This window comes from Taudactylus pleione, unplaced genomic scaffold (genome assembly GCF_031769625.1).
Source record: "Taudactylus pleione unplaced genomic scaffold, aTauple2 ptg000085l, whole genome shotgun sequence".
Lineage (NCBI taxonomy): Eukaryota > Metazoa > Chordata > Amphibia > Anura > Myobatrachidae > Taudactylus > Taudactylus pleione.
The window spans coordinates 14915159-14942262 of record NW_028284487.1 but is presented as its reverse complement, the minus strand read 5'-3'; the positions used below and the strand labels follow the sequence as shown (position 1 = coordinate 14942262).

Genomic DNA, 27104 nt, shown 5'->3' with positions numbered 1-27104 from the left:
ACGAAGAAAGATCCAGATCCAAAACCAAAACACAAAACACGAAAAGTGGCCGGTGCACACCCCTAATATATATATATATATATATATAAATTCTCTATTTCTACTATCTCTCTCTCTCTCTCTCTCTCTCTCTCTCTCTCTCTCTCTCTCTCTCTCTATATACGGTATATGTTTGTCCCCTATTTTTTGTTACATGTCTTTCCTATGTATTTGCTTTATATATGCATTTTATTATTTAACTGCATGTGCTGCATGTGCCTTGACTTTTATGTTTTGTTGTGACTTACTTTTATTTTATGCGTTACTTTCACATATATTTAACTCCATGTTAAAAAAATCCAACACAAAACAATATAAGCTTAAAATCAAGCCAATATAAGGCTGCACACTAGCCTGAGCAAAGGATGATGAGTGCTTTGATTTAAAATGCTGCTTTCAGATTAATCAGAGAAGAAAGTAAATTTTATCTCTGACTATTATCATTTCATATAGATATTACAGGTCATTTATGAAAGGAGAACATGTGCCTCATGCGGTGCCTTTTCTCTTTGGATTTCATTTATTTTGCTCAAATGAAGATTGTGGTAACTGACAGATGCACACTTTGCATTTTCTGGCAGTGTCTGGGCCATACTTACCTATTTTTTAGGGCACTATTCCGGGAGCAGCCGGAGAGGACCTGCTGAGGTTCATGGTTCCAACCCAGATCGGACCCAGGTCAGACCCCATTTACACTGCACCTTCGATCTGGGTTACTCCCAGGTCAACCCTGTTCACAGGGCAGACCTGAACCTAGGTCTAATTTATTTTTCACTTAACATACTAGTAGTCTGGTTCCTCTTACAGTACTACCAGTAACCATGCACTCATGACCATAAGTGTCAATAACTTACCACTGTGGTTCTCCCAGTTGTAGGAGTTTAGTTCTTGTCATCAACAGAGTCCATCACCAGCACCTAGAATAGGGGTGTCTTAAGAGAGGAGGGGGCCCATGTGCATTCCCCATCCGGGGCCCCCTCCTCTCTTACTGGCGGCCGGCCACCGCAGCATCAGTAGACTCTGGGCACTAGAGAGTGCCCAGAGTCTACTGCGCATGCACAGATCGCTGGGGAAATGGTACAGCCGCCATTTTCAATATACATTTCCTCATTATTCTGTACCTCTAAACATAAATCATCAGTAGTACATTTTAATGCATAATCGGTACACAAACTCAGGTCATAGCACAATTTATCATAGCAATATGGCACATAGTGCGAATTATAGTTCTCATGTCATAACAGATTGGTAATTAATAGCCATAGAATAACTGGGCTTTCTCGTCAGGGCAATATGGGAGAGACGCTTGAGGAATGATCTCGTGGATCATATCTCTGCACCTCTCCTTAAATGGGATTTGTCAGGGACCCGTACCTAGTATCCCTGACATGGGGGGGGCAACTCTGCTACAAACAGAGCGCCGTAATACAAATACCGTACTTACTAAACTGCCACCACAGATGGAAATGATTTCAAGAGGCCACCGGTCCTCTATTGTCCCAATAATTGCACAGGCTCGACAACAAGATTCCCATGCAGTTAATCTTTAGCTTAACCTCTCTACAAGTGCACAGACTCGGCATCCCAGACAACCACACAGTTCGCTGAGACCAACCCTCTGCTTCCCTTACTTAACAATATATGTAGCGTCACCCTATCGGACTAATAATCTCTTCAAAGACTAGGTTTCAGAGCATATATGAAATAAACTAATAAAGAATACTTTATTTACACAAAAGTTAGTACAATGCTTAAAAAAGAATGTTACAGAGAAAAGAATGGTTACAAAGGTACATACAGCAATATAAAATAAAAATGTTAGAGGTAGACTTACAGAAAACATGCAGCGTTCTGCCCAGGAGGGATGGTAAGAAATGCAAGGAATGCAGGTTAAACTTCAATGTGACAAATTGATCCCCCAGTTTGAACAAAGAAGACAGGGCTTCAATCCCTTTTATCAGAAGAGTATCACACCTCAGGTGATGTCATCACAGTCTGCTCTGATTGGTGGATTAGATAATTGAAGGACAGGAACCTCCCAGCTAAGTTTAGATCCCTTTAAACTTATTATAGAATAAACCCAATTCCCCTGTGGATGGGCTACCTACAATATGGGATGTTCATCATACTGATCCATATTTTGTCTGCTATAAAAGTGTAAATATGATGTGGTTGTCATAGTGCATTCCTGAGATATCTCATATCTTCAAAACTGTATGTCTCAGTGATCTAGGATTTGCACACAACCTGGATATGGAGTCCCGTTATAGGTATATAATTTTCCAAGCTTCCAGCTATCACTGATACATCAATTTTGTCACATAAACCATCCAAATATGACTGATCTTTGATCTGCCATATCTCATCACATCTGAATGTCAGCCTGGTTACTATTTGTTTTACCCCCTATGGTGCTGACTGTCTATAGATGCAGACACAAAGGCTGAGCAATACACATGCCCTGGTGACAATGTTACCATAATTGAGTGGACACACACATGAGCTCTGAGCTACACAAATCTGTGTTGTATTTCCTAATTTCATTAACAGGCTAGTGGGAACTTGGCCTGTATCTGTTAATTTCATTAGCTGGGCAAGACTCTAACCAAAAAGCTCCCCTGCCTTGGACACTTCAAAGAATGATTATCATGTGAGACATTATCATCTTATTGATCAGTGAGGGGCCAGAGTTTAACAACCAATTATTATGGAACAAACTAAATCATATAAAATCTATGATTCTTCACACCTCCCAATTTAAGAAGAGGTGCGGGGATATGATACGCCAGATCATTACTCAAGCGTCTCTCCTGTATTGCTCTGATGAGAGAGCCCAGTTATTCTATGGCTTTTAATTACCAATCTGCTATGACGTGAGAAATATAATTTGCACTACAGTATGTGCCATATCACTATATTCCTCACAGGCTGGGCTCACACAACTGTGGTCATCATGAAGATGCTGGAGTCACCTGCTCAGGTATGTACAGTATACTATGAGGATAAGATTCATGTCCTAATAGTAAATGACATGGAAAAATGTTCTAAACATAAATTATGAACAGCAATAACATTTTAGAAAATGTTATTTGTCATCTATATATTGTGTATTTTTGTATAAAATATCATCTACTGTAATTTATTTTTCACTTAACATACAAGTAGTCTGGTTCCTCTTACAGAACTACCAGTAACCATGCACAACAACATGTCAACAACTTACCACTGTGGTTCTCCCAGTTGTAGGAGTTTAGTTCTTGTCATTAACAGGGTCCATCACCAGCACCTGGGACAGGGGTGTCTTAAGAGAGGAGGGGGCCCATGTGCATTTCCCGTCCAGGGCCCCCTCCTCTCTTACTGGCGGGCGGCAACCTCAGCATCAGTAGACTCTGGGCACTAGAGAGTGCCCAGAGTCTACTGCGCATGCACAGATCGCAGGGGAAATAGTGCAGCTGCCATTTTCCCAGCGATTTCCTCACTGCGCATGCGCAAAACACCAGAAAAATGGCAGCGGCGTACAGTAACCAGTACCATTGATTCCATTCCGATACCCTGTATTATCGGTTCCAGTCTAAAAACAAGCATCATCGACTCCAGTCCAATAAACAGTTCCATCCTGGTGATCCAGACATCCAGTCGCATTCCGGTTCCATTCCGGTGCTTCAGCATCCAGTACAGTCCAATGCTATCCCGGCTGTACTTCCAGCATCCTTACTCACCAGCAGCCATAATTCGGCTTCCGTTTATACTCCACCCCAGGTCCTATGAGCAGAAACTACATTATACCAGCCAGTTTCCAGAAACCCACTCCCACCAGAGGGCCTGATTCAGTACAGATCGCAACTGCGATTGCGGCTGCAATTACGCATGCAGTCTGACTGCAATGATATGCTAATCCATTGCGATCACTATGCCATCGCAGCACAACATAAGGATGCCCACTTTACCTTACACACATCCATAATGTTTAGCAAGACTGCAAAACCATCGGTAACATCCAGTGTCAGATTGGGGAATAAAGGACCCACCGGGGGAAATGCAATGATAAGGGCCCATACTTAGGGGTGTGACCAGCCTCCAGAGGGTGTGTGGTCAGCCTCCACAGAGGCTTGGCTAACCATTAGAGAGTGCATGGTCTGGGCCACTTTAAATATATGTATATATAGAAAATACTGCTAGTGCATGCATGCATGTTAATGTACCAGATTAATAACAGCAATACACTGTAGAAAATACACCATAGTCTTGTGCAGTATAATGTAACATATGTATAATGTATAGTTCAAGTGCACAGTCTGGAACCTGATCCCTAGAGGAAGGGGTGGACCCTCAGACAGTGGGGCCCACCGGGGTTATTCCCTGTACCCCTGTGGGCCAGTCCCACCCTGGTAACATCGAGTACACTCGGAACCTCACGCACACTTGCACAGGGTCTGACCTTACTCAGGAATTGCTAACCTCAGCGCACGCAGTGAAAGGCCAAGCTGTGTGCGGCATCTCAGTGGATAATTTATGCACTCCCATGCAATGGCATTCAAACGCACTGGCACGCCTGCATTTCGCTGACCACCCTCGGTCACCTCCCTCAAATGGTATTTCCTGTCAATCATGGGTCTGCGTAGTCACTGCGATCACAGTCCCGATCGCAGTGACTAGTTTGCACATGCACACTGCCATGCATACGCATGCGCAGAACACAACAATCGCCCGATTGCATGCATAATCGCAGTTGCGATCCTTGCTGAATCAGGCCCAGAGACTCAAGTATGGACCCACAGACAAATCCGAACACGTCAGTGACACTGCTGCTGATTATTAGAATTGTTATAACACTTTGGATTCCTTGGGAGAATATTTGTGACAGGGGCAATAGTGTATGTTGTTCGTCTTCGGGGTAAATTTACTAAGCTCGAATGACATAGAAGGCAGCAAAATCGTCCGTGAACTGCATACTGGGAATTTACTACAGGCTAAGCTCTACCGACTTTGCTCCATTCGATGTCTAATTCTTGGCAGAGAACACCCGCAAATTGGACGGTAACATGTTTTCGGACACATAGACCATCGATTCAACTCGGCAGCCTTTTGCCATAAACATCAATAGGACCACAAAATTTACTAAGGATTCGAATTTGTCATCGTGGCCGAAATATTATTATTATTATTATTATTATTATTATTATTGTTATCCTTTATTTATATGGCACCACAAGTGCTCCGCAGGTCCTTACAAAGTAAACAAACAAATAATTTGACAACTGACTTACAGTACAAAATAGGACAACATTGATACATAAGTGACCATAACACCTAGATATGCAACAGAGCGTAAGCAACCAAGTGTTAGGTGCCCTGGTGGGGGGTAAGAAGTAGGTGTAAGTAAAGTAAGGAGAAGCACAAGAGGGTAGAGGCCCTGCTCGTAAGAGCTTACATTCTAAATATAGTGAAAATCGAACACAAAAGACTCAAAAACTAACACAAATAGAAAGCTCAAATAGAACAGCAATTTGAGTTCGACATATGAACATACTTAACCATCACAGACAACTCTGCATGCATGGATGAGGGAGATCCGTGATGCATGCACCTGTGTGTAAAAAAATAAACACAGATGCACGGATGGACCAGTGATATACGTCTGTGCTTCTATGTTGGGCTGTAGATTGCTAGTGTATGGAGATGATCAGCACCTTTACAGACCATTACTAGTAAAATGATGGGCCTTCCAAGGTTGGAAGATCTGTGTTTAAAGAAAATGATCTGCGAGTCACTGAAAAAGATCTGTAATGTATGGGCGCAGATTGCTAGATTGGGAAATCCTAATATCGGGCAACAAATCTTCAAATTGTTCAATTGTGGTTTTCAGTTTGCTGATGTTTGGGGTCATTTAATCCAACATGTTGGACAATCTGATTTAACAATTCCAATCACTTTTTGCTTGCCATCTGTGATCTGTGAAGCCCATACATTGCAGATTTTTTTATACAATCGTCTGTAAATTGCAGAATTGACACAATTGATTGCTGATGTACATGTATGGGGGGCCTTTACTTGATTAAAGTATTATTGTTTGTAGATTTCTAGATTTTTGGCCAGTTATGTTAAAATGATAATTTCACCCAAATCTAAAAATGTATTGTGGGTGGAGTACAACAAGTTTAAAATATAACTGAATGCTTATTGCCTGATACACTCTGCTCAATGGCTCTGCCCATAGTTCCAAGCTATACTCCAACCTTCACTTCCCACTTATATTGCTTTTATTCCTAAATTCCGGATCTGACCCGGAGGTTGGAACAGGGTTCCAAACCGGATCAGACCCAGAATTTAGCCGGCGCCGACCCAGGTTATTCCCAAGTCAGCGCCGTTCACACCAGAGCCGTGTCTGCAGTGACCCGGCTTTTCTGGCGTTGAAGTGGACGCTTGGACTTGACATCATCTCCAAGAGCCACTGAAGCCATTCAATCAGCAGGCATGCGGCACGATCCAGGTCATCGTGACCCGGATCATGCTGTTTACACTGCAGGGTTTCACGGGTTATTCCCGTAAAAAACCCTGCAAGTTACCTGGGTTGGATTGCTGGGTCACTCCACCCGGGAATCCAACCCAGTCACCTTTTACACCAAGGAGCTACCCGGGTTACCCTGTAATAACACGGGTTTTAGCGCTGGTGTAAAGGGGTATCAGATTACTTAGAACAGGCATCAGTGCTCCTTTCCCGAGAACATTTTATTTAGGTGAATCCAGTGAATGGAGCATAGCTTTGTTTTTTAATTTTGTTTTACGTTCTTCTACAATGTTTCCTGTTTTGAGTGGAGTTTTCCTTTAAGGCACACATGATACTGCTATTTGTAGGAAATTCAGAGTATTATATATATAAAAAAAATAACACTAAAAAACAAGGTATAATTTGTGTGGGTACTGCATAAATAATTTACTAAGATTGATGTTGGAAACTGACCAACCCCAAAAAGTGTCAAAGTAAGCTCAGCAGCAAAGGTGTTAATTTATAATTTACAATTAATCTCTTAATGTAATAAATAGTTTTGTATTAACTCTGTCTCTTCCGGTATTGTATCTGGCTTGATATGTAATAAGTCCCTCTGATATTAGGGGAAGAACAAAGCTTGGAGAGAGATAAAGTGGAGAGAGATAAAGTACCAACCTATCAGCTCCTAACTGTCACTTTACAGGCTGTTTTGAAAAATAACAGTTAGAAGCTGGTTGATTGATACTTAGGGGTATATTTACTAAAGTGATAGTTTTTAGAAGTGGAGATGTTGCCCATAGCAACCAATCAGCTTCTACTTAACATTTAACTTGCACCTTCTAGAAGGTAATAGCTAGAATCTGATTGGTTGCTATGGGCTACATCTACCCTTCTAAAAACTCTCACTTTAGTAAATGTACCCCTTTATCTGTCTCCACTTTATCTCTCTCCAAACTTTTATAAATATTTTCTATAGTTGCTGCTACTCCATATCATTTCATGTATCCTCCATATCCATTCTTTTAGTTACACATAATATATTACATGTTTTCCTATCTTAACTAAAGAATTAAGTAATGTCTATATAAAATATTCTATGGCTGACGATTTTCCTCTTTGGTGTTCACATCTGTTATAGAGGAATCCACTACATGTTTTCCTATTTAAACTATAGAAATAAAAGTAATGTCTAATTAACACATTTCATGGCTGATGATTTTCCTCATTAGGGTCCCAGTCAGTGTCCAATAAGGCAGAGTACAATAGTCTGAATTATATAAACAGTCAGTTTCCAAATCATATAACTACATGTTTGTTATTAAACCCTATTAGGTTTTATACTTTAAGGTACATTTTCAGTTCTGGTACAGGGTCTTCTGTGCTGGAGTGCCCTATAGTAATTGGCCCTTGATTAATGTATTATTGTCTATAAACATTTGGCCATTTATGTTAAAATAATTAATCAACCCAAATCTAAAAAAATATTTTGGGTGGAATACAAAATGTTTTAAACATAAACTGAAAGCTTATTGACTGATACACTCTGCTCACTGGCTCTGCCCACAGTTCCAAGCTGCACTCCAACCTCTGCTTCCCATTCAGATTACATTGAACAGGCATCAGTGCTCCTTTCCCGAGAACATTGTATTTAGGTGAATCCAGTGAATGGAGCATAGCTTTGTTTTTTTGTGAAAAAAAACACACACATAACCCCAAAAGGGAAAATACACTAACATTGGCTCCAACACGGAAAATACACATACATTGGCCCCAACAGGGAAAATACACACATATTGGCCTCAACAGGAAAAATACACACACATTGGCCCTCATTCAGAGGCCCTCGCAAAATGCGAGCGCTCGTTCTGAATGTGGGCGGCCACTTCTCTTTTGAAGTGCGGCTTCCTGCTCGCTAGCTAAGCTGTGGGCGACCAGGTTGATGGTCGCGATGGTCAAGACCATTGCAACCATCGGGGCTTGCGGACGAGACCCTAAGGTTGGGTCTCGGCAACCGCAAGCCCTAGGGAGCTTCCTGCTCTGATCGAGCAGGAAGCTCCCCACTGACATCACTGCTGATGTCAGTGTGGCCGCCCACAAAATGGCAGGCGTTCCTTAAGGAATGCCTCTGTTTGTGATACCACCCCCCCGCCACGCCTACAAAACGGGGTGAGCTGTCGATCACCATCGACAGTCGCCCCTTTTGTAGTGAGCTCCGGAGCGAGAGAATTTCTCTCTTGCTCCGCACGCGCAGTGCGGCCGCTGTGTGTGCACAGGGCCTAAACATCAAACCGTTTGCGAGCACTCAGCGCTTGCGAGCGGGTCTGAATGAGGTCCATTGTCCCCAATAGGTAAAATACACACATTGGCCGCCACAGGAAAAAACACACACATTGGCCGCCACAGGAAAAAACACACACATTGGCCCCAACAGGGAAAATACACACACATTTTCCCCAACAGGACACACATATAGGCTGCCATAGGAAAAAACAAATACATTGTCCCCCATGGGGTAAGAAAACAGGAAAAAACACACACACATAGGCCTCCACAAGAAAAACAGAGACATTGTCGCATCTGAAAGCAGTAGCCAATCCGCTGAGCAAAGTCGTCTGAAAGTGGAAGTCAATCCTGCCCACTGTTCTAGCCTCCGCAGATGCAGCCGTCATCATTAGTATCAGCACTAGCCCCATGCTAGGTGCAAGAGATCCTTCTATAACCGACATCCCTTACCCGTATGCACGACTCAGAATCACACAGAGATGTATATACACACCCATGACACTACCATAGCCGATACATGTGTCTTCATACCGCCCAGTTGCTGCCAGAAATGCTGACTTCATGCTGGTCTCCATTTGCACAAGATGCGTCATGCACACACCTATTTGCTCCTGTGGACACATTGCATGACTCATGCGTACCCTGTTTTGCAATTCTGATGCATGCGCAGTTAGCCCGAAAACGGGAGATGTGTCTGTTTATTTCACAGATGCTGTTGACTCAGAATCAGGCCCTGCTGACTTCTGTGATCCCATGCTGTGTTTGAGGATGCAGCCATCGGATCAATTGTGTGACATTGGCCATCTGAGTAACCCTCATTATGCTGTTGGGACCAGTGAAGCTGCGTCGAAAAATGCAGACACTTTCCTCGGCACACCCAATCATGTCACTCATACTGCAGCTTAGGGGGCACTGTGATCGTCATTGCAGATACTGATCAGCACATGCACAGTACAGATCCTACATATGCGCCGATCACCAACCATCGGGTTTGCATAACACTCTGAATTAGACTTATAGGGCTCTATTTACTACAATCCGCATATTGAATGCGGATTGTAGTGTGATATTACCGAGTGAATTCGCATTGCGAATTCCGGCAATATCACAGGGATTTACTATAAATCCCTTGCAGGGACAGAGCTTGCGATAAAGCTCTGTCCCTGCGGATCCCATCCGCACTCTAGTCGCGGTATTTTCGGAAAAAATACCGCGACTAAGAGCCCGGGCATGCGCCGACCGACCACCCGCGACCCCCCTCCCCCCCCCCGCGACCCCCCCTCTCCCTTCATTACACTTACCTGCATCCTCCTGGCCTCCGGTGATCTTCTCCGGGCTTCCCGATCAGGTGATCTCCCATACTGCACTGGGACCCGATCACCTGATGACCGGGCCCCAGTGTACTATGGGAGACCAGCTGACCGGAGAGGAGCCATCACCGGAGGCCCGATCACCGGTCCCTGGATTCAGGTAAGTAAAAAAAAATGTTTCATTTTTTTTTTCTTTTTTTTACAGCAATCAGCTTGCGGTCTGCTTAGACCACATAGCTGATTACTGGTACCGGCCCCCGCCTCTGCTCTCCCCGTTAGAGCAGAGTGGGAGCCCTGCAACCGGGGGAGACCCTGGATAACGCCACCTCCAGGTGGCGTTATTATCACAGGGCTTCCCCCGGTATTTTTTTACAATTTATTTTTTAGTAACTTAGGTCGGATCACATTTCCCATTACAATTATGGGAAATGCGATCTGCTTTACTAAAAATAAGTGATACTGGGGGTTGGAGTAGAATTTTACTAATTCTACTCCAATTGTCCTGTAATAACTATAGGTGATACTAAAATAATGTGAAAAGGGTGTGAAAACACCCTTTTTCACTTTATTTTAGTAAAAATAATGTTAATAAATAGAGCCCATAGATATTATTATTAGATAAAAAGGGGATAGGTACTAAAGGGCAAGGGCCTGTAATATGTCTTCTAATTTGAATAATGTCAAAACAACATAAAGCAGTCGGCGCTCATAGATGGGGAGATGTTAGTCTACCACTAGCGGCTCTCTCTGGAAGTATCCCCACTTCCTAAACAGATATAAACAATATTAAGATAAAGCGCTCTGTGGTAATGGATCTAATATATAAATGTCAATACAATAGTATGTAAACTATCCGTAGTCCCGTATCTTAAATATATCGGTATTTAATAACAAAACTGGTTAGCAACAGTTGGGGCTGTGTGTTCAGAACTGGATTGATTTGGTAAGAGATGTTGTAGGATTAAACGGCTCTCTACATGTATATATACCACAGTCTGCTTTTAATAACAAGCTGGTGGGCAATAACTTGAGGCTGGGTTTTCAGGACTAAAACCTTATATGTCTGGAATTCTGGTGTGGCATAAATACCACTATGATATAGTCAAGGTGTGTCTCTCCAATAGATGTGATATATCAATCAACAGACAACATGTATTTCAGGTGGGCAAAAACTGTCGGCAGGATATTCAAAAATATAATATTCTTGTAGCAATATGCTGATTGCAGATAGGCAAAAACTGTAGGCAGGTTGTTGTATGCAATATAGACCTTTAACCAGGATACGTTAAAAGCGTAACCTCCTCTCCACTGCTCTCTCCACCTCAGGAAAGGAACGTAGTATCAGAGAGACATGCGACACTAGAATTGCAGTTGCTTTAGTTATGGAATGTTTGCTTACCTGACCATGAAGTCTGCTGGTCCTGTGTCACTCTGTGTCTGCAATCACTGTGTGTGAGTATGCAGGGGGAGGCTATGATACTATAAATGACTGATCGTCAAATAATACAACACTGTTTTATTGAACAGTATTGAAATGATACAGAATAACAGAATAGCAAAATACCCTTCAAACAGGGATTGAAATTAAAAGTACATATATGCTCATATAAATGACCCAACGCGTTTCATCTCTTATAGAGACTTTATCAAGGGCAATTAATGTTCCCAGTATGTGATCCATCTTATATAGGCAGCCTCTTTGATCATCAGTCCCCATGTGTAGTGGCGCCGCACTTCCGGATAGTCACTTCCGGGTCGCGTGCGCCGCGTGTGTGGGGGCGGAAGTCATACACGACTGCTCCCAGTGTCTATCTAAATGTCAGGTGATGTAACCACACAAGCGGCAGCATAGAATGCCGCACCGCTCTCCGTTTGCACACATCAGAGGCAACATAGAAGCCTGGCTTCTATGTCCTCAGATATGGCGGCAGCCATTTTTGGTTGGGTCTAAACTGGATACACACTACTAAGGACGAATATGGCATCCATATAGTCGTTTGCACACATCAGAGGCAACATAGAAGCCTGGCTTCTATGTCCTCAGATATGGTGGCGGACATTTTTGGTTGGATTTGATCTGGATACACACTACTAAGGACGAATAGAATATCCATATAGCGTGAGAAGCTACTATAATAAAATATAATTGAGCATTAATAACATATGGGATGCACACATTAAAGATTAAACTAACAACAAAATTTTTTTTTAATGATAATATATTGGTTCTGTTTAACTGTAGATCACTTGATGTGAGTGAGTAACAATAAAAGCATAAGGTCAACGCTGGGCCACCCCATCTCTAGGCGACACAGGCAGACGCGTAGTAGGGACTCGGTGTCACAGCTACCACATGCGGCACTGACCCCATACTCCGTCAGCCTTGCCTGCCAGGGATCCCTGCCACACTGCCGCACAGCCGCTGTGTCCCGTCCTGAAGGGAACCCGGGCACCGCCGTTACTAAGTCCATCACATCTGGGCCACATCATCAGCACCGTATATCATTCTACTGCATGTAGAACATAACAGATTGCTTTAGCTATTATATAAGAACTCCAGGGGCCATTCATCAATAGGAGAACCACACATATTTTTCAGCTGGATATTGCTGATGTGGTTTTGGTTTTGATTTCAACCTTTGATTCTGACTTTGGTTTTTTTGTTTTTTGTCTACATTTACCATATTTTTAATCTTGTTTTCGTTTGGTTTTGTTTTGTTTTGATCTGACCAACACATTCTATGTGGACAATCATTATATCCAATAAATCCACGATTGTTCATATATTTGACAACCATCTTTTCTTTTCATTTCATTCAATACACCATTTAAAGCACTATCTATCTGCTAAGGGTGAGCGCTGTACACTATATGTATTTTAACACAACTAGAGAACTGGACAATCTCTTTTACTAAGCTGCACACCCACCACAGAAACAATCACTCCAGTGCGCTACCCCTTTACCTTTTGTATAAATAAAAGCATAAGGCCTGAAACTTGCTAAAGGAAGATCCAAGATATACCACTTTATATACCATTAATGAAATAAAGTAAAATAAAATAAAATAAAATAGAGTAATCAATTAGAGATGAATGTTCTACATATACATTGTACTTATAAGAATATGATGGACCATTATAATAGGTGTATTTTAGGGGTATTCGTCCAATACATTTAGGGGTCTATGTTAAGGCCCTCAGGGTGTAGGGTCTGCAGATTAAATATCCATCTGCTCTCTTTACGGTTGATGACTTCTAATTTATTTCCTCCCCTCCAGTTATAAGTGACTTTGTCAATCCCCGTGAACTTCAAACCTTTGGGGTCGCAACTAAGGGTATTTCTAAAATGTTCTGAAACACTGCGGTTCTCAAATGCCCTTCGAATATTCCGACAGTGTTCATAAATCCTTTGTCTAAGGGTTCTTGTGGTGCGTCCCACATATTGTAACCCACATGGGCATTCAAGCAAATATATTAGGTTATCACTATCACATGATAGTGTACCTCTAATACTATATTCCTTGTCAGTTTGGTTGGATTTTATAACACTTATGGGTCTCGTGCTTGTGTACCCCAACGACTTGCAATTGGAGCACCTTCCACAATGATAGAATCCCTCTCTAACATTAATCCCATCGATAGTCTTCTGTCTTATATTATTAGTAGTGTCTCGGAGATGATTATGAACTTTTTTTTGTTTTATATCTGGGGCTTTCCGAAACACCACATTTGGTTTATCTTGAATTAAATTTTTTAGGTTCTCGTCCAGACTCAGAATATGCCAATGTTTCTTAAGTATGCTCTGTACTTTGCTGGAGGCACCTGAATAGTTGGTCACGAAGTACACTTTCTCATGTTGTTCAATAGTATTTACTGGTTCCGTTTTTGAATATTTGAGCAGTGTCTCTCTCGGTCTCGCTTCCAATTCCCTATAAGCTTCTTCCACTACCTCCATATTATATTTTTTCTCTTTAAATTTTTGTTTTAAATCAAAACCTTGTTCAGTATAATCCTCTAATTTAGTGCAATTGCGTCTCAGGCGTGTGAACTGGCCCTTGGGGATCCCCTTTATCCAACTCGGATGGTGGTTGCTTTGTGCCAGTATATAGCTATTTACGTCTACAGCCTTATGATGTGTTTTAGTATGCAGTTTGTTATCTTGAACAAAAATCTCCAAATCTAGGAAAACGATCTTATTCTTACTAAATGTTGAAGTAAAGTTCGCCCCAAACCTCTCATTGGACCAGATCTTGGTCCTATGGAGACGTTATATAGATAATGTGCTGTGTATTTGGCGAGGTGATGAACAATCGTTACTACAATTTCTGTCCTATATCAATGATAACAACCTTAATCTACAGTTTACTTCAACATTTGTTGTTAGTTTAATCTTTAATGTGTGCATCCCATATGTTATAAATGCTCAATTATATTTTATAAATAGTAGCTTCTCACACTATATGGATGTCCTATTCGTCCTTAGTAGTGTGTATCCAGATCAAATCCAACCAAAAATGTCCGCCACCATATCTGAGGACATAGAAGCCAGGCTTCTATGTTGCCTCTGATGTGTGCAAACTACTATATGGATGCCATATTCGTCCTTAGTAGTGTGTATCCAGTTTAGACCCAACCAAAAATGGCCGCCGCCATATCTGAGGACATAGAAGCCAGGCTTCTATGTTGCCTCTGATGTGTGCAAACGGAGAGCGGTGTGGCATTCTATGCTGCCGCTTGTGTGGTTACATCACCTGACATTTAGATAGACGCTGGGAGCAGTTGTGTATGACTTCCGCCCCTACACACGCGGCGCGCGCGACCCGGAAGTGACTATCCGGAAGTGCGGCGCCGCTACACATGGGGACTGATGATCAAAGAGGCTGCCTATATAAGATGGATCACATACTGGGAACATTAATTGCCCTTGATAAAGTCTCTATAAGAGATGAAACGCGTTGGGTCATTTTTATGAGCATATATGTACTTTTAATTTCAATCCCTGTTTGAAGGGTATTTTGCTCTCTGTTATTCTGTATCATTTCAATACTGTTCAATAAAACAGTGTTGTATTATTTGACGATCAGTCATTTATAGTATCATAGCCTCCCCCTGCATACTCACAGACAGTGATTGCGGACACAGAGTGACACAGGACCAGCAGACTTCATGGTCAGGTAAGCAAATATTCCATACCTAAAGCAACTGCAATTCCAGTGTCGCATGTCTCTCTGATACTACGTTCCTTTCCTGAGGTGGAGAGAGCAGTGGAGGAGAGGAGGTTACGCTTTTAACGTATCCTGGTTAAAGGTCTATATTGCATACAACAACCTGCCTACAGTTTTTGCCTATCTGCAATCAGCATATTGCTACAAGAATATTATATTTTTGAATATCCTGCCGACAGTTTTTGCCCACCTGAAATACATGTTGTCTGTTGATTGATATATCACATCTATTGGAGAGACACACCTTGACTATACCATAGTGGTATTTATGCCACACCAGAATTCCAGACGTATAAGGTTTTAGTCCTGAAAACCCAGCCTCAAGTTATTGCCCACCAGCTTGTTATTAAAAGCAGACTGTGGTATATATACATGTAGAGAGCCGTGTAATCCTACAACATCTCTTACCAAATCAATCCAGTTCTGAACACACAGCCCCAAGTTTTTGCTAACCAGTTTTGTTATTAAATACCGATATATTTAAGATACGGGACTACGGATAGTTTACATACTATCGTATTGACATTTATATATTAGATCCAACACCACAGAGCGCTTTATCTTAATATTGTTTATAATTTGAATAATGTGTAACTTGAACATTTAATGAATATATTGTTTTCCCTGTGCTGTACCAGAAATGGCTCTGAGGCTGGTTAATGGAAGTAATCGATGTGCCGGACGTGTGGAGATCTTCTATAAGGGAGCTTGGGGAATAGTGTGTGATGATCTGTGGGATATGAATGATGCAGAAGTGGTATGCCGGCAAGTAGGTTGTGGAAAGCCAATTGCATTTTATGGAAATGCCCATTTTGGCCAAGGAAAAGGGAGATTATTTTAGATGACGTGACCTGTCAAGGAAATGAAATTCTTTTGTGGAACTGCTCCCACTATGGGCTGGGCTCACACAACTGTGGTCATCATGAAGATGCTGGAGTCACCTGCTCAGGTATTTACAGTATACTGAGGATAAGATTCATGTCCTAATAGTAAATAACATGGAAACATTTCTGAACATAAATTATGAACAGCAATAACATTTTAGAAAATGTTATTTGTCATCTATATATTGTGTATTTTTGTATAAAATATCATCTACTGTAATTTATTTTTCACTTAACATACAAGTAGTCTGGGTCCTCTTAAAGTACTACCAGTAACCATGCACTCACCGACCATAAGTGTCAATAACTTACCACTGTGGTTCTCCCAGTTGTAGGAGTTTAGTTCTTGTCATCAACAGGGTCCATCACCAGCACCTGGAACAGGGGTGTCTTAGGAGAGCAGGGGGCCCATGTGCATTCCCTGTCCGGGGCCCTCTCCTCTCTTGCTGGCAGCCACCATTTTCCCAGCGATTTCCTCACTGCGCATGCGCAAAACACCGGAAAAATGGCAGCAGCTGCCATTTTCCAGCGTTTTCAGCAGCGCTGAGACACCCAATATGGGACCTTGGAGAGGTAAGTTTTAGAGAATATGGGGGCCCATGTGCAGCGCACACCCTGCATCCATTATATATACACCCCTGCCTTGGAACATCATAAATGTGGGAGGTGTGTGTAGCTGCTGCACCACCTCTTCACTGATGACTGTGCCTAAGCACTTATTCTGGATCAGGACTGCAGGGAAACAGGCAGATAGTTGAATAAGACCGCAGTGTTTAGCACAGGTTAACTTTGACTCAGTGGCATCATGAGGGGGGTGCGGGCCGCACCCGTGTGTCACCCTCGGAGGGGGTGATGCCAAACTGACGGCTTCTCTGCAGTGACAGGAGCCATGTGCTACAGTGTGACATTCTCCTGTCATAGAAGAGGAGCTGACAGTGCAGACTGCCCAGTCTCCAGGGGCAGCTCAGCATCTCCGGTGATGCTGGGCTGCTCCCGGGGTGATGTTATCAGGATCCCTGGTGAGGCCACGCCCCATTTATTTATGCCACACCCCCTTTTCAGCCAGGGGTTATCTAGAGTGCACACCGGGTGACGCCTCTGCATATACTCCTTGACTTTACAGTCTTTATTTAGCTGTAACCGCTGGACAAATGCAAGAACTGCAGCACGTGGCTCAGTGGCTGGCTGCGATGGTACTCGATGTTACCGATGGTTTGCAGTCTTGCTAAGGATTACGGATGTGTGTAAGGTAAAGTGGGAGTCCTTAGGTTGTGCTGCAACAGCATAGCGATCACAATGGATTAGCATACTATCACAGTAAGACTGCGTGCATAATCGCTATTGCAATCGCAGTTGCGATAGGTAGTGAATCAGGCCCATAATCAGGTATATGATTAACCAATCATAACAAACAGGTGATAATAATCATCATTTTCATATGTAGGTTGAAACACAGTCATTAACTGAACAGAAACAGCTGTGTAGGAAGCTTAAAACTGGGTGAGGAACAGCCAAACTCTGGGCCTGATTCAGAGCCGCTCGTAAGCGGCCGCTCGTTCGTTCCGAGTGATGTTCGCACATCTGCGCATGCGTATGGGTTGTAATGCACATGCGCCAACCAGTCAGTGCGGTCGGAAATCGTGTGCTCGCAAAATAGCGAATGCCTGATAATTTGAGTGACAGGATGAGGCGTTTGTGGGTGGTAACAGGGGAAGGTGCTTGAAAACAGGGAGTGGAGATCCGAACGCAGGCGTGCCAAACGGTCAAAACGGGCGTTTTAAGGGTGTGCATAATTAACAAAACAGCGTCATCGACCACGTCACTTGTTGTCTTTTAGCCTGAACTGTAACAATATTAGAAATGAACCTCTATGTACCCCTGCCTGTACCTTCTAAAATCCTTCCTATAAACCTCTAAGGATGACGCTAATTTGCGTACGCAGTCACACCATAAATAAAGACTTAGACATAGAACCTGTGGTTCCAAAGCACAAGTGATATTCAGGTAAAAGTTCAGACAGTTACACGCAATTGATCAAGACACAATTTAGGCGCAAAAGTAAATCATACAGACCACAAGTACAGTATACGTACGCAGGCGCTTCTGGACCCAGAGATAGGCTTCAGCAAGAGACCCCTCGCCATTCAGCATTCAGCACAAAGACTCCCAAATAGTGTCCGTGCACCCATACTTATACCCCCCCAGTATAAACAAGACAAAATGTATGTTTGTTGCTGATGTCATTTGTTCTCAGAGGTGAAGCATCTGTTACAGTGTATCTAACAGGCTGGTTTAAACAGAGTTTCCCTGCCTCTAGGGGTCTTCCTCCTCACGCCTTCTTCAGCATCCTAACAGTTGAATCTAAAATATACATTTTGGTTGCTTGTAGGTTCTGCGGTCCATAACTCGAGAATGCGTAATGTGGAAAGAGTATGCATCAGAACAACTCCAAGAATGACGTGTTTATCTTGTATAATTCCTTAGTTAACAAATATCTTTATTTCTTAGCATTTAAACTAACTGAACCTACTTGAATCATACACTTTAAAGCTTATTGAACCTTATGTATGAATATGAAATGTGTGGGTATTCAGGGTTTGGTATAAAGAAATATTTAATGTGTGTATGAAAATGCATTTGTCTCTGAGTGAACATTTTAGCAGTGTGGCATGCTGGGTTAGATAGTTCTACATGTCCTGTCAGCAGGCCCTCCCACCTTTCCTGTGTCATTGCAGGAAGCTTGCTTATTTATTCTAGCCAGACCACCCGTAGTGAACAAACACTATGCAGGAAACTTATCTACCCAAGCCAGTTGTCACCTGGCCACTTGCTTCTTATGATAATGGTCACAGATGCCTTCGCATGATGCTAATGGTATTATCGCCACATGTACTAAACTGTGAGATTATCTAAAATGGCGCTTAGGCGGCCATTCGCAAAATGGCGTCTTGCGATCGCATTTCAAAAATGGAGTCTTGCGGCCAGTCGCAAGATGGCGTCGCTGTGATTGAATTTTAAACTGAACTTGTCTTACTCAATTATTCAGCTTCGACAGTCCACCCTTTGATAGCAAACAACATGCTATCACAATCTGTTATATAAATTTATTTTAGGCTTACATTTACATATTATTTAGTGTTATTCTGGGATGGCACAAGGTGTTCCTTACTCCATCAATAATGTGTCTCTGGGTGCGGACATAAAACTACTATTATACGCACACCGCGGATCTTGGGAGATCATGTGACAGGTGTGGGAATGCACCAGTCTTATAACAGCAGTCTTGACGGGGAATTTGAGACTTTACATTATCTGAGGTGTTCTATAAATAACATTTCAATCATATCTTCTATGCATGTCTAAATATTATACATTTAAATGATGGTACTTCCTAGTTCAGGGTTGTAATGCAGTTCTGTATCTACCTTGGTATACATATTATCATTTCTGACCACCATCATAATTTCATTCTTTCGTTTTACTCTATTTTTACATTTTCCACACTTCAACACAATAGGAACACACCGGACGCATATGCCAATTATTATGATGACAATCAGTATAAGGATCAAGAATTTGCCTTTGCTGGCGATCACTTCCTGGACCCATTCCCCTAGACCCGAGAACCATTTAACTGGGTTCAGCCATGACACCCATCCTTCTATCTTTTCCCCTGCTTCAGTCACTGATGCGTTATGGTTCTTATGAAATTCCCACTTTAGCTGCAGAATCTCATCCATCTTCTGGTCTATCACCTCCTTAGGGTCGCTGGTATCATTGGTGACATAAGTGCAACATTTTACTCCAAATTGGGTGGCTAACGTTACGCAATACCCTCCAGTAACAGCGGTTAAATAATTCAACACTAGCCGGTGTTGCACTAGTTCTTTCTTGTACGCTTGGAATTCTCTCCCCGTGTACCTGAATGTGTCATCGTACATCTCGGTGTTATTATCCATTAATTTAGCAAGTTCCTGGATATATCTAAAATTTAATGTACCCCTAGCAATTCTGGTGGGATCCAGGGCGACTAAAACTTGGAAGCCAGTTGTCTCACTGATTAACTGAGCGGCTTTATGCATATCACCAGGTATCATATTTCTCTTGCCTCTGTGTTCATATTGCGTGTGAAGATATGGTGACGGTGTGTTTTTATGTATTCCCAACATTTCAACATGTGTGAGGGTCATAACTTCTGGGACTACTCTTCCCAGATAACACAAACCTTCGGAACTCGGGGAGAGCCATTTATACGCTTTTCTTCCATATATAAAATATACATTATCAGGGAGAACAAAAGGAATGGTATGCATCATTATCATTAAACACATTTCTCTTGCAAACAATCCTATCTCAGGCTCTTCCATTTGGTATATGCAAGTTTCGGGTTGTATTATTTTAGCACAATAACCATCTGGTACTTTACCAATCATTTCTTTGGTGGAACTCAATGTATACCGGTACCTAAAATGTTTTCCACTTGATTTAATTGAGCGTAACAGATCATAGTTTATGGACTCATTATCAGCTCTTTGTGAGAAGGTCATCGTCTGATTATTCCCCGTCACTTCCCAACCTCCGGGTTTATTGGGGTTGGTTATGTTCAAACATAAAAGTGATCTATCTACTTGGAATTGATAGAGTTTGAAATGAGGTGGTTTGGATGAGAGGAATTTTCCATCCAAAGTTTTCCCTTTTTGTAAATCTAAAATTTCCGTGATATTCAGTGGAAATGGCACCAACCCTACATTATGCTGTCCCTGTGGTACATGTGAACACACCCAGCAATCAGTTTGATTTAACACTTTGCCTACCATGCTGTGATAATCCTCTAAAGGATACCCTCCCCAGTACGGGTTATATTTAGGTTGGCACCGTTGGATACAGTTCTCATCAACTAGGGACCCACAAAACTCACAAATACATGAATCTTCAGACGATAAACCTCCACACCTTCCCCGAGTATCTGGAATGACAGCTCTCTTAACAATAAAAGTACTAAGATTGGTCAGACACTCCCCTGATTGGCATTGCACTCCTCCTTTCTCCACTCCATCAGCACTGTCATCAGCTCCTGTTTCCTCAATCGGTCCCCCATCACAGACACTGGATATTCCCGAACTGACCAGGATGGTGAACACTCTAAAAGAGAATATGAGAATGAACACAGCAGGCCTGTCCATTTTAACAACAAGTCCAGCAAAATTTCTCTTGGTTCAGGTATCTCACTACAACCTTTTCAATCCTCCCGGAACAAGTTCGCGAGCGACAGGTCCACACTATCAGCCTTGTCTCCGCCTTGTTTCTCCACCGGTTGATTGACCTTTTTGCAGTGAGTGGAATGGACCCAGGTATCTCTCTCGGCCACCTTCAAAGATGTAGTACTCGTCAGCAGCACCTGGTATGGACCTTCCCACCGATCAGTCAAACAACCTGAACGCAAGAAATTTCTGATCCTAACATATTCTCCTGGTTCAACATCATGACAGTTAGTTTCAGGCATATCATTAGACAACAATTTCAATTCTGCTGCTGTTGCTTTAACTGCCTACTCATTGATATAAGATACTTTACAGTTACCTCGTTGTTACCCTTCAAGTCTTCCTGGGGACTTATAACCAAATGAGGTTGTCTGCAAAATAGTATTTCAAATGGGGACAGATTCAGAGGAAACCTAGGAGTGGTCCTTATGCTATGTAGGACCAAAGGTAACGCTTCTGGCCATCCTAGTCCAGTCTCTGCCATGATTTTACTTAGCTTATTTTTAATAGTTCCGTTCATCCTCTCTACCTTGGCACTGGCCTGCGGTCGGTAGGGGGTGTGAAGTCGGCTATTAATACCCATCAGCTTACACATATTTTGAAAAACATCACCTGTGAAATGGGTACCCCTATCACTCTCAATGATTCTAGGGATACCGTACCTGCATACAAATTCCTGAACTATTTTCTTGGCAGTAAACGCAGCAGTATTAGTGGCCGCTGGGTAGGTCTCAACCCAGTTAGAAAATACGTCTGTGCACACTAGTACATACTTAAGGTTCCTGCAGGGTGGTAATTGGATGAAATCAATTTGTATCACCTGGAAAGGTCCATCAGTCGGAGGAATGTGGGACGGTTCGGTAGGGATCGCTTTCCCTATGTTCTTTCTCAAGCAGGTCAGACAGGACATTGCTATCTTCTCTGCTTGTGAAGAAAAACCTGGTGCGCACCAGTATGCCCTCGCCAACTTGCACATACCCTGTTTGCCCAGGTGAGTCAGACCGTGTGCTGCCTCAGCCAGGCTGGGGTAATATGCCTTGGGGGCTATTGGCTTACCATGTCCATCCCTCCAGAGCCCAGAGGACTCTTGCCCACACCCCTTGGACTTCCATATGGATTTTTCCTGAATTGAACACAAATTTTGCATCTCAATTAATTTCAGCATATCAATGGTTTGGAATGACATAATTGTTTCAATCGGGGAAGACATTTTTAACCCTGCTGCCCATTTTGCAGCTTCATCAGCTCTGTTGTTGCCCTGTGACACCAGGTCATCCTCACATGTGTGGGCTTTGCATTTAGTTGCTGCCACTGCCTTGGGCAGTTGGATTGCTTCTAAGAGATGTTTTATGTGTCGGGAGTGTGCAACTGGTGTGCCTGCTGCTGTCATAAAATTTCTCAGACGCCATAGAGCCCCAAAATCGTGCACCACCCCGAACGCATACCTCGAGTCAGTGTAAATGTTAGCAGATTTGCCTGCTGCCAGTTCACATGCTCTAGTCAGTGCTACTAACTCTGCCACCTGAGTGAGGAGGACCGAGAGGTTTAGCTTCCATGATGTCTGTGTCATTTACAACAGCATAACCTGTACATAATTCACCCGTGTCTGTTTGTCTATGACAACTCCCATCTGTATAGAAAGTCACATCCACATTCTCTAAAGGTGTATCATGTATGTCAGGTCTAGCAGTAAAGGTCTGATTCAGATATGTCATACAATCGTGAGTGTCATCATGTCTGCTGAACTCACCTACCGCCAGCAACTCCTCTCCTTCCACCCTTTGTACATCATGTTGTACATATGGTAGGTATGTTGCTGGATTCAGCGTACTGCAACATTTAACAGTAATATTTGCAGGAGCGATTAGGGCTAGTTCCCATTTGGTGAACCTAGCCGAGGAGACATGTCTGGTTTGAGCTGAGTTCAACAGAGCAGATACAGCATGGGGAGTGTAGACAATCATATCATGGCCCAATACTACGTCCTCACTTTTACTCACCAATAAAGCGGTAGCTGCTACACTTCTCAAACAGGTGGGGAGTGATCTTGCTACCGTGTCCAATTGGGCACTGTAGTATGCTACGGGCCTACTGGCATCACCATGTTTTTGTGTAAGGACACCTGCAGCACAACCATCGGCTTCCGTACAATATAAATCAAAAGGTTTTTCATAATCGGGTATTCCCAATGCAGGAGCTATTGTCAGACTATCCTTAAGATTAAGAAAAGCCTGTTCTGATTCCTCAGTGTGTGTGATGCAATTGGGCTTTGAGGAAGAGACTAGTTCCTGTAAAGGCAAGGCCAAAATAGAAAAACCTGGGATCCACGTTCGGCAATATCCACACATTCCCAAGAAGGTACGAATTTGCTGTTGATTCTGCGGCAGTGTCATGTTTTGTATGGCCTGGATTCTATCATTTGTGAGAAGTCGTAACCCCTGGGTTAGGCAGTGTCCCAAATATTTTACTGTGGGCTGGCACGGCTGTAACTTGTCCTTAGCCACTTTGTGTCCTGTATGCGAGAGATGAAGTAACAAAAGTTTAGTATCATTCACACATGACATAAATGAGTCAGAACATAGCAATAAATCGTCCACATATTGAATTAGAACTGATCCATTGGCAGGTTGAAAAGCTTGTAAACAGTCATGCAATGCCTGGGAGAAAATACTGGGGCTGTCTATGAAACCTTGGGGCAATCGTGTCCATGTATATTGCACACCTCTGTATGTGAATGTGAATAGGTACTGACAGTCAGGGTGGAGAGGCACAGAGAAGAAAGCAGAGCAGAGGTCCATGACAGTGAAATGGGTTGCATTTGGTGGGATCTGCATCAGGATGACAGCTGGATTCGGCACTACAGGGAATTGGCTCTCTACTACCTTATTAACACCTCTAAGGTCTTGCACCAGCCTATAACCCCTCCCACCACTCTTCTTTACTGGAAAGATGGGACTGTTGGCTACACTAGCTGTACGAACTAAAATCCCCTGTTGCAATAATCGCACGATTATTGGAAACACCCCTAGTTCTACTTCCTGTTTTAGTGGGTACTGGGGAATTTTTGGAGCTTGCCTACCGCTTTTTAAGTTTACCATTACCGGGCTTACGTTTGCCATTAATCCAGTGTCCTGTCCATCTTTTGTCCAAAGGGTATCTGGAATTTGGGACAACATTTCATCTACTTGTGATGGATTTTCTTTTAAAACGGTAGAGTGATACACTATCCTTTGAGGAGTGTCTAACATATCCCGCACCTCGTATACCATTCTCTCTGGGATATCTAAATATACACCATCAGGGGTGCAATATATGACACATCCCATTTTACATAACAAGTCTCTACCCAGCAGGTTAGTAGGAGCCGCGGCAGCCAGGAGAAAAGAATGTCTGGTATGCAACGGCCCAATACTAACCTCTGCGGACATTGTTAAAGGATAACGTTCCACTCTACCTGTCACACCCATTGTTGGTATTGTCTCGTTGGTCACCTGTAAATTAACAGGAGATTTCATCACTGACTTGGTCGCCCCTGTGTCTACAAGAAAAGGATATTCAGTACCAGCTACATCAACCATCAAGACCGGTTCTTCCCTAGTACTTCCCGTTAACCTGACTATCTGTAGACTACAGGTATGACCTGACCCCTATCGTTGGCTACCATTCTCCAATAGAGCATTTACGGCTACAATTGGAGCTGGTGCTTGCTGAATATTTGCTGATCTCTGTGCATATCCCTTATGGGGATATCCAGGTTTCCCTTGGTGTGGGGTCCATACTCTTTTTACTGTGCAGTTTCTACTTAAGTGTCCTGTTTGTTTGCAATTAAAACATGTCCGTGATTCAGGTGAAAGCATGTGTTGTTGTGGAGTTTGAGCAGAGGGTAAAGGTGGTGGATATGGGTAAGGATAGGGAGGGTAAGGGTATTGTGGGGGATAAGAAGTAGGTGGATATCCTGGGACCTGTGGTTGCATTGGGTTAGTAGGATAGAGTTGTGTTTGTTGTTGAGTGGGGTTAGTGAGAGCAACTTGTTCTGACATGAGTGTGTGTGCAAGTGCAAGCGTGTCTGTTGGCTGTGGTGTTAACGTCATTCCCTCCAGAGCTTGTATACTGACAGCCATTAATTTTTCGCTCTGGGTCTCCCTCTTTTTTGAGATGTTTTTGTCATGTTCTATGGCAGACTCTATGAGGTTATCTATTGTAAGTCCCCTCCAGCCAGGCTGTGAGGTCTGAACCCGAGTTTTTAAATTCTCTTTTAAATCGTCCATTAATATCGTGACTATCATTCCCCTGTGGTGAATGCTATCTTTAATATCTTCTATCCCAGTGTACTGGGTGATAGCCTGCAGAGCCCGATCGCAATAGTCTTCTGCAGTTTAACTCTCCTTTTGTTTGATTGTGAAGATTTTGTTCCAGGTAACTACTACCGGAAAATATATACCCAATTGAGTCACAATGCGGGAAATGTTACCTTGGTTTACTTGGTCTGTTAAGGGAACGTCACCATCCAATACACAATCCGTGATAAATTTTGTCACGTCGGTATTGCATGTTAGACAGGCCCTTAACACTACACGCCAATCTTTATTAGTGGGCTCATGAGAACTACCCAAATTTCTCAAAAATCTTTGAGATTTGGCTAATTCCTTTTTTTGATCAGGGAAATCATTTATGATGGAATTTAGTTCTGCCCTTGTCCATGGACAATGCATTACTACTTCCCTCGTGGGCACTACACCGTTTGCATCCGCATTTCCATTCGGAACAGTTATTGTCCGAATGGGATGCAGACCGACACCGTTGCTACCTCTGACCTGATTACCTGGCTGGGGGTTTAATCTGCTGCTGCTACATATGGTATAAACAACTTCCTCAATGGGTGCAGAGTGTATTAACACTTCCCTTGCTGTTACCGATGGAGATGGCGGCACCACCCGTGATTGTGGTGATGCAGCATCTATCATTTGCACAGCATGGGAAATGGCAGACATTACAATAGGCTCATCATCTACGTCATAAACATTTTCTTTATGGTTACTTAAGAGGGGGTACAAATTACTTGTTACATTTTTGTTGGTATTTTTGGTAACTGTACTTGCACCTCCATCCACATAAGGTGGGGCAGGTGAGCGTGAACTGCTGGCAATACTCTCCACAATGCTACCTTGCCGCACGTGCGCGCCAATTTGCGGCTCGCCCGTATTGCAATTCAGCGTCATGGATGTATTTTCTGGCAAAGCGTTTGCAATGCTAGTTTGCGTCGTTTGCACATTTTTAAGCCAAGCATCCCCTTCATGCTGCCATAGTTTTAAACATTCAAAATACTTAATCTTTTTCTCTCGGGATCGCACCATACTGATGTGATCCTGGACATTATCTAACACTTTTTTGTCAAAACTACCAATTCTGGGAAACGGTCTAACACTCTTCCTCGTCATATTAAACCATATATCACAATACCATATTGCATAAGTACCGTACTTGGTATGCATAATACGGCGGGCCGATCCGATCGGCGCCTCCATTAGCAGCACATCATTGCTTAACATCTCTACTGTTTGCGTGGCTCCCATTCTGAGACAACTCCTACGCTTTCCAATAAAAATTTAAA

General features: G+C 42.8%; 1 protein-coding gene across 1 annotated transcript in view; it reads left to right on the top strand.

Annotated features, from left to right (window-relative positions):
• Window positions 1-15988: 15988 nt before the first annotated feature.
• The window catches only part of LOC148532065 (scavenger receptor cysteine-rich domain-containing protein DMBT1-like), a 78533-nt gene continuing 67417 nt past the window's right edge, over window positions 15989-27104 (top strand). The window contains 2 exon segments of the mRNA XM_088468289.1: window positions 15989-16175; window positions 16178-16306. Coding sequence (XP_088324415.1) covers window positions 15989-16175; window positions 16178-16306 — 316 coding nt within the window.